The sequence below is a fragment of the Neofelis nebulosa genome, chromosome 10, assembly GCF_028018385.1.
Source record: "Neofelis nebulosa isolate mNeoNeb1 chromosome 10, mNeoNeb1.pri, whole genome shotgun sequence".
NCBI classification, from domain to species: Eukaryota; Metazoa; Chordata; class Mammalia; order Carnivora; family Felidae; genus Neofelis; species Neofelis nebulosa.
In genome coordinates, this window is record NC_080791.1 from 113703502 (window position 1) to 113716255 (window position 12754).

General features: G+C 67.9%; 1 protein-coding gene across 10 annotated transcripts in view; it reads right to left on the minus strand.

Moving 5' to 3' along the window:
• The window catches only part of KCNQ1 (potassium voltage-gated channel subfamily Q member 1), a 320665-nt gene that overhangs the window by 263991 nt on the left and 43920 nt on the right, over positions 1–12754 (minus strand). For all 10 annotated transcript variants that reach the window (XR_009250165.1, XM_058690019.1, XM_058690021.1 and 7 more), the window contains exon 2: positions 11703–11793. Coding sequence is in view for 9 of the 10 variants with exons in the window: in XM_058690019.1 (XP_058546002.1) it covers positions 11703–11793 (91 nt within the window). In the remaining variant the exon portion in view is untranslated. The remainder of the gene's footprint in view (positions 1–11702; positions 11794–12754) is intronic.

The window sequence follows — 12754 nt, forward strand, 5'->3', positions numbered from 1 at the left end:
AAAGCTCTAGAAAATGCAAACGGGTCAGTACTGATGGAAACCGGCCGCGGGTACCTCCCGAGTGGGCGGCGGGGGGGGGGGGGACCTCAGGGCACAAGGACACTTGGGAGGATCGTGTCTGCTGTCCTGATGGTGGGGGCTGTGTCACCGCGTCTGCACGTGTCACACCCAGGTGCCCTTGAGATGCGGCACCTACCACGCACCAGGCAGAGCCCGACACGGCTGGCTTCCGTCAGAGGCAGAGGAAACAAAGCAGTGGCGTGGTGCCTCGTGTAGACCGGTGCCCGCACTGCCAGCGCACAGCGAGGTCACCGGCTCGTGACCAGGGCACCTTTGGCGGCACAGACGGCCTTCCTGCCCCTTCCCCGGCACGCCCACCCTGCCACCCCACGCCTGCCCAGATGGGGAGGCCACTGTGCACCTCATCCACCACGTCCCTTTGGCCCTCTGGACCGAGAACCTTCACGCCACACGTGCCCAACCCCAACGGCCCTTGGGGTCAGAGCTGCCAACGTCACTCGACGTATACATGTGACAAAACCAAGGCCCGGCAGGGTCAGGTCTCGGGGGGTCTCGACCCCGACCACCTCCTGCAGGCTCCCTGCCGAGGCCCAGGGTCTGGGCGCCTCCGAGGGCCATGCCCTATAGCCAGTCTTTCCCAGACCAGCTGTCCCACAGCCCCCTCCCACTGCCCCTCGCCGTCTGTCTACGCAGGGGCCGGCGACGGCCCTTAGGACGGGGGTCTTAGCACTGGGAACTAATGCTCCCGGGCCCCTAGGAGGAGAGGTGTTTCCCGATGTCCCAGAGGCACCAAATGGTCTCACGGATGTCTTCGTTTCCGAGAAAATCACCTTGAACCTGACACCGAGACGGAGACCACAAGCAGATGAGGGGTGTCTCGGGGAAAGTTCAGGGATCCCAATGGTGGGACCGAGCCCGGCTCCCCGGCTCCCCGGAGACTGCGGGGCCACCGGCTTCCCCGGCAACCGCCGGGCCCAGGGACATCACGGGGTAGGCAACACCGAGAAGTGAGTCACGTGTGGACCCCGGCCCCGCCTCCACTGCCGAGGACAGCAGGGCTCGGCCCCGACCCTCCTCGGTGGGTGCAGGGAGCAGCCGGGAGAAGAGACTCAGGGCAGCCCAAGAAACTACAAGTAAAAGAAAGAGTCCTGCCCTTCCCCCAGGTCTCCCCGCGAACCCTGCTCTGAATGCACAAATTATTCTCAGCTCATCGTGCTCGGAAACTGACCAGATCATCGCCCGCCAGGAAAGGGGGCAGGCTGCGCCTCTCAGCACACACTTGACATTCTGTTCTCCTCCAGGCTTCTGCGCTGACAGTTTCTGGATTAAATGTGCAAATGGAACGCGGCCCCGAGGGGTCTCGCTCCCTGCCGGCCCGAAGCTCCAGGACTGAGCGTGCTTGTGCACACGTGTGTGTAGTTGTGTGTGCTGTCCCCGTGTGCACGTGCGTGGGGGGGGGGGGCCTCTGCCCGCCTGCCTCTCCATCAGGCACCAGGGCCAGCCCAGGCCCGTCCTTCTCGACCTGCTCCCTCAACTGCCCTGGACCCCAACCAAGCCAGGAAAACGGTACCGTTGGCCACGGCCGCCCCAGCCTGGCTTTCGGCACAAGGAACTTTTCTCGGTGCAGCGGCGGTGGGTCTGGCGTGGCCTCCCTCGCCCCGGGCTCGGGCTGGGGGTCTGTGCCCCGCAGCCGCCACCCAAGGGGAGGCCTGGACCTCGCCTTCCCAGGTGGCCAGCAGCCACAGCCTGGGGTGCAGAGCATCACCCCCAGCTCCCGTGAGCCTGAAGAAGCTCCTTGGAACCTACGGGTGTCATCAGGCCCTCCTGGCCCGGCGGGGGCCGCCCGAGAGCCCGGAGGAGCTGACAGCTGGTGCTCTGGGCACACCGGACCGGCTCCTGGCCAAGGGCCTTTCCCACCCCGTTCTTAAAAAGGGCTGTCAGCAGCCACCGGCCCTGGGGGTCACCCACGGCCCCCCTCTCCACTTGCCCCACCTAACATGCCCATCACATGACTCTACAGCCGGAAAACAAAGCACACACTAGGGGAGCTGCTACACCCCAACTCCGAGGTCGGGGGAGGCGGGGGGCGGGGGCGGGGTGAGCGGGCGGCTCCCGACCCCACCGAGCGGCCCTGAGCCCCCTTCTTCCTGCCTGCAAAGACCCACAATCACACACTTCAATGGCTGCACAGCCGGGGCTCTGGTTTTCATTCTGTGTGACCTGGGGAGGCAGAGAACATGATTATAACCCGTCTGAATGCAGTACCCTGGGGCGATCACTCCGGCACCTGCACGGGCCCGTGGCCCCCGCCCGGCGGCCAGCCACTCGGGCAGCCCGCTCACCCGGGCGGCGACAGCTGGCAAACACGGCCAGCAGCACCGCACCCCATGGCCACGAGGCCCCTCCGGGCTCATCCCATTACCCCGGACGACCTCCCCGGGGCAGCCCCCCGGGAGCCCCCCGCCGAGTGCCAGTGCCAGGCCCGCCTGCGCCTGGCGACACGCTGCCTGTTCAGCCCGGTCCCCGTTATGTTATGTCAGCTGTTGCCCCGTGCTTAAAACAAGGCTCTCCAGCTGGCCGGGGTCAGATGTGAAAACAAGGCCCTCCAGCTACCCCGAGCCGGGGACCCCCACTGAATGTGGCACTTAATGACGAGCGTCTCTCCAGCCCTCGGGCACAGCATAAAGGAAACACCTGTCCCGCGGACGGCACACTCTAATCCCGCTAAATCCCGAATGGGGGAGCCTGCGGGGCCGCGGCGAGGGGCCCCCACCCCAGTGTCTGACTTTTGTCCTGGGCCTCAGGGAGACGCTCGCAACGGGTTTCGGCGGGCCAGGCGGGAGAGAAAACACGGGAGCCGGCCTGGGAGCCCCGGGCAGCCCAGGCCTCCCTCGCGGGCTCGCGCCTTCCGGGCCGACCCAAAGTGCCATGCGGGGACCCTCCTCCCCGGGGGGTGGGGGCAGCCGATGGGAGACCCGGGGGCACGCAAACACGCCCCGCCGACGGCCGTCACCTTCCAGGCGGGCAGGAGGGACTCCTGCGTCTGCCCCGACACCAGAGGCTGAGCTGAGCCCCCCCACCCGCCCAGAGCGCCCCGCTCGTCCCCGCCACCCCTGCCTGCGCCCCAACCCGGGGCCGCTCCGTCTCCGGTTACCAACCCGGAGCTGAATCAGCACGATTTCTGAAAGCAGGCAAGAAAAGACAGCGGGGTACGGTGGGGAACCTGAGACCACCCAGACGCCTGGCCACTACGGGGGGAAAAGCCTGGAAACCACGCACACGCGTGCACCCCAGGTGCCCGGAGAGGCCGCTCGGCCTGCTGGGCAACCACCCGGGCCGTCCCCCTACCTGGCTCTTCCTGCCCCGGTGCCCCTGCTCCCGACAGGCGGCCGTCATGTCCGCCCCAGGGGGGACGGGGGCTGGGGGGGGGGGGGTGGTCCCATGCACGGGGCCGACAGTCTCCCAGGGAGGAGGGTCGAGGAGGCCCGCACAGCCCAGGGCGGCCGGGGTGCCGGCCGGGGCTCGCACCAGGGCCCCCAGCACAGATGCCAGCACGTGCCTTGCATCACAGAGTTTAACAGCCTGAAAACAGGAAATGCTATGGAGACACAGCCAGGCCCAGGCCCCGGCGGTTTGTAGAGCAGGGGAGGCCGGCACCGGCCAGGCCTGGCTGGTCTTGGGGCCCCGGGGCCTCCACTTGGCCATCACAGAGTCGCCCCAGGACCATGGGGATCCGGCACTCGGCACAAGCCAAGGGCCACCTCCCTTTTCCTTTAGGAGTCCAGTAGGAACCAAGAGTGGGGCGGCATCTGTAGGGGACTCGGGGTGCAGGGGCCAGAGGGAACAGGTGCCCCGCTTCGCGGGTGACCCGGGGGCAGCAGGGGACACCCCTGTCCCCACCCAGGCAGAGAGAACTGCAGGCTGAGCAGCCCCCAAGGACAGGGCCGGCCTGGCCGGCCGGGGCCAGGAGCGTGGGCCCAGCTCAGACCCTCCCGCAGGACGGGGTGCGGCGTTCTTCAGGAAAGTTTCGGATGCTTGTGGCAGTTTCGGCCACCTCCCTCCCAGGCCCCCCACCTCGCTGTGAACAGACTTGATCGATACGACAGTTTTGGCGACAGATAACGGGGGCCAGCTGTGGGCCTCACGGAGGGTGTCTTTGTCACAGAAAGCGAGCCACTGACCCTCCAACACAGGGCCCCGGTGTACCGCCGGAAGGTTCTGGTTACAGCCGAGGACTGCTGCTTTCACACACCTGGGCTGAGTGCAGACCCCTCACGAGGGAATGTCCCCTCAGGGACAGGAACGCAGCCGGCCCAAACCCTGTAACCCTCACCAGGAGTGGGGTCCCAGGTGGGGCAGAAACTATGTCCCCGGTGGTGGGATGGCCTAGCTGCTGCCCTGGGCCCCTGCTCAGACGTCCTCGGGGGCCAGGGCACTGTCCCCTTTCTGAAGCAGGCACCGGCCCCTCAAAACTCAGGAGGAGGAAGACCACGAAGGAATGGCCGCCGCGCCCAGGTCACGGGGGTCACGACCCATGACAACCCCACTCGTTCGACAAAATCTGGGACGAGGCATAGAGCCCCGAGTGTGGGGGATGGTCAGGCAGAGCCAGGGCTGAAGCCCAGCAAGCAGGTGTCAAAGCACCAGGGTCTTAGAGGTGGCTCAGGCCACCAAGGGGGTGGGGTATCATTCTCAGGGGTCCCTGCCACCAGCATGGGGCTCTGGTGAGCCGGCTAAGTCCCCTGGAGGGCACTGGTTTCCAATTCTGCGGACGTGTACGGGGGCATCAGGGGCTGACCTGGACTGAGGGGCATCTGGGGGGGCCTGCCAGGGCCTCCCTGCCCCACCCGGCACAGGAGAGATGGCCCCCCAGCAGCCTGCCCCCACCAGACGAGCACCGTGCCCATCAGGCCCCTGCTCACGGGCCCTGGGCCCCCGCCCCGCCCACCAGCGTCCCGGCGTCCCTCCACGCTGTCACCCTGGGTCGGCACCTGGGTTTAGGGCACGTAAGCAGGACACCGAGCAGGGCCACGGGCCGCTCCACACCACGGGCCGTGCAGTGGGCACCCCAGGCCGACTGTCTTCACACAGCACGACACATACCTCTGCCTGCCAGACCCGGGAGAAGAGGTCCCCTGCCCTTCTTCCACAGGCACAGAAACATCCAGAATGCAGACCGCAGCCGTTCGGGGCTCTTTACATCTATCTCAGTGCTTCTGTCGAAACTAGCAAAGGTCTGGTTTGCCCGTGGAAGTCGGGCCACCCAGGGTCAGCGGACAGCCCCCACCCTGCAGAGGGACAATCTGAACATGTGTGCCAGCAACAGCCCAAGTGTGACCTATCAGGGTACACGTGCACACAGACACGGACACACACGCACGCACACACGCTTCGGGGATCACGGATGGACATACACACACACGCACACACTCTTTGGGGACTACAGACACACACACACTCTCTTCGGGGATCGAGGGGTCGCCCCTGCCCTGCACTTGGGCACCGGCCGCTCTCAGGCAGGGCCCACAGGGTGCAGACGTGAAGCCCGTGTCCTGCCCCTGAGAGCCCACACCTATCTGCATGCGAGCCCTGCTGGGGAAAGGGGGACACGTGAGCTCAAGGCTGTGAAGCAGGGAGATGCGGTCTGCCCAGGGCACCCTGGGCTCCAGTGGACGAAGCAGGTGATGCCACGGGTTTAGCAGAAAGGGGCCCCGGAGGCAACTGTGGAGTGGGGCTTTGTCGCATGTGTAGGAGTTCACCAAGCAGAGAGGTGAGGCCTGAGCGGGAAGGGCCCTCCCAGGAGGAGGCTGCCTCCGAGCGAAAGAGACCTCGGGGTTTCTTGGTGGAAAACCTTGGCCACAAGTGACTTAGGCTCCGTGAGCTGCGTCCCCTCAGTGCGAGCGAAGGGCACGGCAGAGAGCGTTCGCCGGCCCTGAAGTTAGCCCAGCCGTCTTCGCTGGCATCTGAAGGGCGTGGAGGGCGGAAGCTGGAAACGCGCAGGTCTGCAGGGGCCGGGGTACCGGGGACAGAACCCGGACCTCGTTCCGAGAAACGGGGGCCCACGGATGGCCCTCGAGGGTGCCCACGGTCTCGAGGGTGCCCACGGTCCCGGGGGGCCTCGCGCTGCAGCTCGCAACCAGGCCGGGAGAGCAGGAGGGTGTCGCGCTGCGCCTCGGGAAGCAGGAACCCCAGGGGGGCCAGCCAGCTGGCAGGAGGGCTGGGTCACCGCGGCGGCGGGGCTGAGGGAGCCTCCGGCAGCAAGGGAGGAAGCCGCGAGCGATGACCTCATCCCCCAGGCCTCCGGGCCGCGGCTCACGGGGTTTCTAACCACAGCATCGCGGGACAATCCCCTGGTATGCTCAGCGCCAGAAGGCACGGAACCCGCTGTTTGTGCCGGGCCTTTGAGGGCCTCTCTTTGTGTGCGAGTCGAGAAGACACAAAACCCAAACCCGGCCCCTCACCTGGGCCCGGGCTCTCACCGCCCAGGGCGGGGGGGGGGGGGGGGGGTGCTCTGCCCCCGCGGCAGAGGCAGAAACAAAGGGCCACCGACAGGCCTGGGGCCCGTTCACGGTCACGTTCACGGCGACGCCGGCGGACAGCGCGCCTAAGGCGGCGCGGACACGCCCGCGCGCTCACGCGCACACGCGGGCGGACACGCAGGGGCGCCGCGCGCTCCGCGCGTGCAACGGGCAGGGCGCGCGCACACGCGTGCCCGCGCCGTGGCGGGAAGGGCCCCTCCCCGGGAAGCGGCCGGCGGGGCTCGGGTCGCACGTGTGCCCGCTCACGGCCCCGGGGCCGGACCCGCAGCGCCGAGATCCCTCCCCAAATGGCTTTTGCAGGCCCTCGAATATGCCTGCTTCAGCAGAACGCTTAATCCCCGGGAGGCCGCCCTGGGGCTTCCTCGCTCCGCCGAGATAACAGCTCGGCCTCCCAACGCCAGGCTTGTGAAAGGGGACGGGGGCAAATGGGCTCCCTGGGAAAGCCCAGCTTCGGGGGACTTTTTTCCACCGTGTCCGCGGCGCGCGGGTCGCCGGGCCCCTCGCACGGAGCCCACGCTCGGCCCCTCCTGGGCTCTCGCCTGCGGTCTGGCTCCCGCTCGCACTCTGGGCCCCGGCCAGCGGTGCCCGCATTTCGCGGACGACAGCGCCACCTGGTGGCCCGCGGCCCCGCCCTCTGCCGGCCACCACCGCTCAGGCCCACTCCCCGCCCCCGCCCGCCAGGGGGCTCTTCCTAGGCCCGACCGGGGTCAGCCCCGACCTCACCCCTGCCGACTGCCGCCTCCCCAGGAAGTCCCCCTCCCGTCCTCCCGCCCGCAGGGGCCCGGCGGCTGTAGGCTGCGGGGGCGGGGGTCCCTGCCTGTCCCAGCCCCCAGTACCTGTTGGTCTCCCCTGCCCTTCTCAGGGGGCCCCCTCCCTGGAGAAGCCCTCGGCACCTGTGCGGACACATCCCACCCGGCCCCGCTTCACCGTGCCCCTCCTTCCCGGCCCCGCCAGGGACACGACTCCTATCCGTCCCTGGAGGCTGGGACCGGGCTGCCTCGTTCCCTGGTATATCCCCGGTGCCCGCCACCCCCCGTGGTCAGGGCTCTCCAGTGGCAGCCGGACACAGCCAGTTCAATCCCCCCCCACCCCCCGACCCGAAGCAATCCGGCTCCATTCGGCCACGGAGCCGGGACGTCCTTGGAAACCCAGCAAGGCCACCAGCGGGCTAAGTCTGAAGCTGCCCTGACCACCCCCTCTATTCCACCGGTGGTGGCGGGGGTCGGGGTGGGGGGGGTGCTGAGGCCCAGGACCACACGTGTCCTGTGGGGGGGGCTCAAAGGAGGGATGTCCAAATTCTGGGAGCACCATGCTGGGCATGTGGGGAGAGTACCAACACTGGGCCCCTGCCCTCAGGCAGTGCACAGTGATGGAAAGCTGCAAACCCACCCACAGATCCCCCAGCACGCTCAGACTGCTGGGAAAGAGCAGGTGTGCCAGGAGAGAGGAGCGGGGAACCCCCAGGTGGCAGGTTCAGGAAGAGTGACAGCCAGCCTGAGGCCCAAAGCTAGACAAGAAGCCGGTCATGTGGCATGCCAGAGAAATAGCAGGCCAAGAGCAGAGCTTGTGCAAAGGCCCCAAGGCAGCAGTGGGGAGAGTCCAAGGGTCAGCAAACAGCACACTGGGGTAGAGGGAGAGAGTGAAGTACAGGGAGGGGGAGAGGGCCTGAATGTGTGGCACTTTGGAGGCCCAGACAGAGGGGCCAGGTTTCTCCTAAATGCAACAGGGAGCTTTGGGAACGGTGAGGCTTGTTTTAGAAGGCACTGCCCACCCCAGAGAGGGCTGCGTGCGGAGAGGGCCCCTGCTGGGACACGAGGGTGGCAGCAGGCAGCGGACATGAGAGGGTGGGGACAAGGGAGGCCGCAGGGGTCTCTGCCTTCAAACGGGTGGAGGGAAGGTGGGACGCAGTGGGAGTGGGCTCTCCGCTTGGGGGCAGGGCGGCTGCTCGCTGACACACCCGACCCGGGCCCGGAGGAAGGAGCACCCACAAGCCTCCCCCTTCCCAGCCCCTGCTGAGCCCCCCCCCCCCCCCCCCCCCCCGCCCCAACAGCCGGGGCATCTGCGCATGCAGTTCACACAACGGCCACCAGGTGGCACGCGGGCCTCAAAGATGCTGTGACTGAGGGCGGGCAGGCAGAGGAGACGCCCAGGAGAAATGGAGATGGGGGGGCTGCCGGGATGCGGGGGGGGGGGGGGGCTGCCGAGATGCAAGGGGGGGCAGGTGGGATTCTGGAGGGGCTGTTGGGATGCTGGGGGGCAGCCGAGATGGTGGGGGGCAGCCGAGATGGTGGCGGGCAGCCGGGATGCTGGGGGGCAGCCAGGATGCTGGGGGGCAGGTGGGATTCTGGAGGGGCTTCTGGGATGCTGGGGGGCGGCCGAGATGGTGGGGGGCAGCCGAGATGGTGGCGGGCAGCTGGGATGCTGGGGGGCAGGTGGGATTCTGGAGGGGCTGCCGGGATGCTGGGGGGGCAGGTGGGATTCTGGAGGGGATGCTGGGGGGGCAGGTGGGATTCTAGAGGGGATGCTGGGGGGGCAGGTGGGATGCTCTGAGCAGCCCCGTGCCATGGAATGAACTATGTGCTCTGAACGGGACAAGCCTTGTCTGGCAGGGAGGTGTTCCTGGGCAAGAGGAGAGTGGAGGCCAGACCACACAGGGCCTGAGGCTGCCAGGGGCTGCCCCCACCCTGGGGCCGTCGTCCGTGGGTCTGGTTTCCACGGACAGCGCAGGGCCTGGGGTCCCAGCGACACATCGGGGTGCAGGCCATGACTGCCAGGGTCCCGGTCGGCAGGGCCTGGCAGCTTTGGCAGCCTCCGTCCTGTCCCCGCCACCCCCAGCTGCGCCTGGAGGCCCTGCCTGAGCTCACGAGGACGGGGCAAGTCGCCACCTGAACTCAGGGCCCCCAGTTCACACAGCCCGCCGCGTGCAGGGACACCCAGCGTGCCTTCCGCCCACCCAGACTCCAGATGTCATCGGGGCCTCTCAAAACCTAAGAGCAAAGCTCCCGGTACCAGAGTGACTACCCCAAGCCACTCGGGGGGCTTCATGGGCCGAACTGTTTGCTCCCCAAATTCACATGTGGGAGTCCCAACCCCCAAGCACCTTGGAATGTGACTACATTTGGAGATGGGCTCGTTGAGGAGACAATTAGGTAAACTGAGGTAACTGGAATGATGCCCTGGTCCTGTAAGGTCAGTGTCCTTGTAAGAAGAGACGCCAGAGAGCCCCCACCCCACGTGTGAGGACACAGAGAGGGCATGCTTGCAAGGGGGAAGGGGTCCTCGCTGAACAGACCATCCCGGCCCCTGATCTCCAACTTCCGGGCTCCGGGCTGTGGGGGATAAATGCTGTTTAAGCCACACGTCTGGGTGACTTTGCTGCGGCCGCCCCAGGACACTCGGACGTGCTCCGTGCGGCCCAGGACTCATCACATGATACCCTCAAACACAGAGACATGTCCCACGCTCCCCGCTTTTCCCCAGCTGCTGGCCGCTGGGACCTGAGGCTGCCCAGTGGGAAGGACAGTCCCCACCCTGGGAAGCAGGTGCAGGTGAGAAGCATCACCCACGTCTCACCTGCAGAGGAGGTGGACCCCCCTCCCCCGGCCTGTACCGGGGCCACTGGTGCAGGGCTTCGGGGACATTCCTCTCCAGGACAGTGGCGGCTGACACACTGCCCGGATGCAGGAGGAAACTTCTCCGGGCTGCAGGCCCCAGGATCTCGGCATGGGCCAGGCCGGCACCTTCGGCTGCTCCCGTGGGCGCCCAGGACCGGGGGAGAGTTCTGTCACCCAAAGTCTGTCAGTGTCACGGTGACGGTGTCACGTAGTGTCAGGGACGGTGAGCACGTCCCTGCTTTTACACGAGAAAGCGTAACCTATCAGGACGATGAAAACGATATGCTGGGCCAGCGAGCGGTTCCACAGTGCGACCATCCCCACGGACGCGGGAGAGAGCCGCCCGGAGTCAACACCCTCACGTCAGACTCGGAGAAAACCGCCGACCAAGAGAAGACCCACCGCCCGCCAGCCTGAGGCCGGCACCCTTCCTCACGAGAAGCCCCGGGAGCGCGCCCAGCCCGCAAGGCCGGGGCCCGGCAGCCGCGACGGCCACCACGCCAACCCCCGCTGGGCCCCACGAGCCACACACGCCTCTGCCGGCCGCGACCCCACATCCAGACAGAGCGCCACCAACAGCTTTCACACGTACAAGGGGGCCGCGAGCGAGCGCAACCTCCAGAAGACACAGAGGAGGAGGCGGCTGTGCCCTGCGCGGTCCGAGCACCCGTCTGCGACGGTAGCCGACAGTGACCACTGTCGCTGTCACCAGGGACAGCCGTCACCGCCACGGTCTGAAGCCCCCATCGCGAGCCTGTGAGCCTGGCAGACGGGTGCGCGACGGTCGTGGACGGGAGACCTCACCAGACCGAGGACAGTCTCCCCACGCTCGTCCCCCAGCTGCCCCCAGACTTCTCCGAATGCTAGGCAGCTGGGCGGCAGAGGTTGCTGGGAAGACCACACGAGTGAGGACGGTCGGCCGCGCAGACGCTACGTCGCGAGATAGGACAGACTTCGGCGCGCGGTCACGGAAGCCACGCGGTCCTGGGGGAGAAGTCGGACCAGGGGGACGGAGCAGCAGGTCTCCGAGCGGGTCCATGCGCCCCCAGGCTCTGGTTTACCATGAAAACAGCACCTTGAGGCAGGGCGGGAAGACGCAGGTCAGCGGACGGGGCCAAGTAGGCGGCCAGAGGCGCGGGGTGGGGCGAGACCCCCACGGGGTCGGCGTACCGGCCTCAACCCAGGTCAGGAGTCACCACCCCCCACCCAGGCCACCGGGCAGGCTCGGCAAGCCGTGCAGACAGGTCCTCCTGTCCTCCTTTTCCAGCCCAGCTCGGAACCCCCTCCTCCGGGAAGCCCTCCCAGACCACCAGTCCCAGCCTGACGGCGGTCTTCCCGGCAAGCGTGGGGGTCTCTACGCCTCCGGTCCCCGGCTGCCGGCCGGCAGGGTGGGAAGGACATCGGTCCGGGGTCACCGTGCGGGCGGGAGAGGCCCAGAGCAGCTCACTCCATGCCATGGCCCGCTCGCCTGGCAGACCAGAGCCCCGGCGGCTGGGGCAGCGGTCCAGCCCCTCACGCGGCTACGTACCATCCAGAAGAGGGTCCCTGTGGCCAGGGCGACGTACTGCTCGATGGTGGACAGCACGCTGAAGATGAGGCAGACCAGGACGATGAGGAAGCTGCAGGGCAGGAAGACACGGCGGTCAGCTCCGCGGCCGGCCAGCCCGCCCGCTCCGCCCCCCCCAGACACAAGCCCAGGCCCGGGGACCGGAGGGGCTGCCCGCCACCCCCGCCCAGGGGGGCCACGCCCCTTCCCTCCCCCCATCTCAGAACTCCAAGTACCACCCAGCCCGAGGCCCACCGGCCGGGCACCAGGCGCACGGAGCGGGGCGCGGTCAGCCGGCCGTAAAGGACGAGGCCCGGGCCCCCGCTACACGGGCGTCGAGAAGCCACGCTTACAGACCACGTATCGCATGACTCCGTTTACGTGAAGCGTCCACCATGGGAGGCCCACGGGCATGGAAGGACGACTGGGGCCAAGTCCCATCTGCGCACGGACCCCGCCGGCCCCCAGGGGGGGACGTCAGGAGGGGCTCACCCCCGAGCTCCTGGGCAGAGGTCACGGGGAGGCCCCTGTGCAGACAGAGCTGTGGCGGAGAGTGGGCCGGGGGGTGGGAGCCCGCCTGAGGAGCCGCTCCTGGGACGGCCACCGGGGGTTCTCCACCGAGGGCGGGGGGACGGGGGACGCCCCCCCAAGTGTCGTGCTTCCCCAGCCCCTCTGCGTCCTGAAGGCTAAACGGTCGCTCAGGTGTCGTGACACACACAGTGTGCTTCGTGTCTACTCTGTCCTGTCCCGGGCGGGCCTGCGGGCCCCAGAGACGCTGAGCGGGGTCCCTGCCCTCGGGGGGCTCAGGACTTCCTGCCTCCGCGGGGCGGAGACCACGGCTCCGGCCCAGCCCGCTGCCTATGCGTCCCGAGAGCTGGGACACGAGGACCAGGAAGAGAAGGATCTGACCCGTTTTCTGGGTCAGGGTGCGGGAGCAGGGCGGGGTGCAGAAGAGGCGCCCGCCCCCCGAGGCCACGTCGGCCCCGAGGGACAGTGCCCTGCTTGTGCCGCTGGCCAGGGGCCGGGACCGCAAG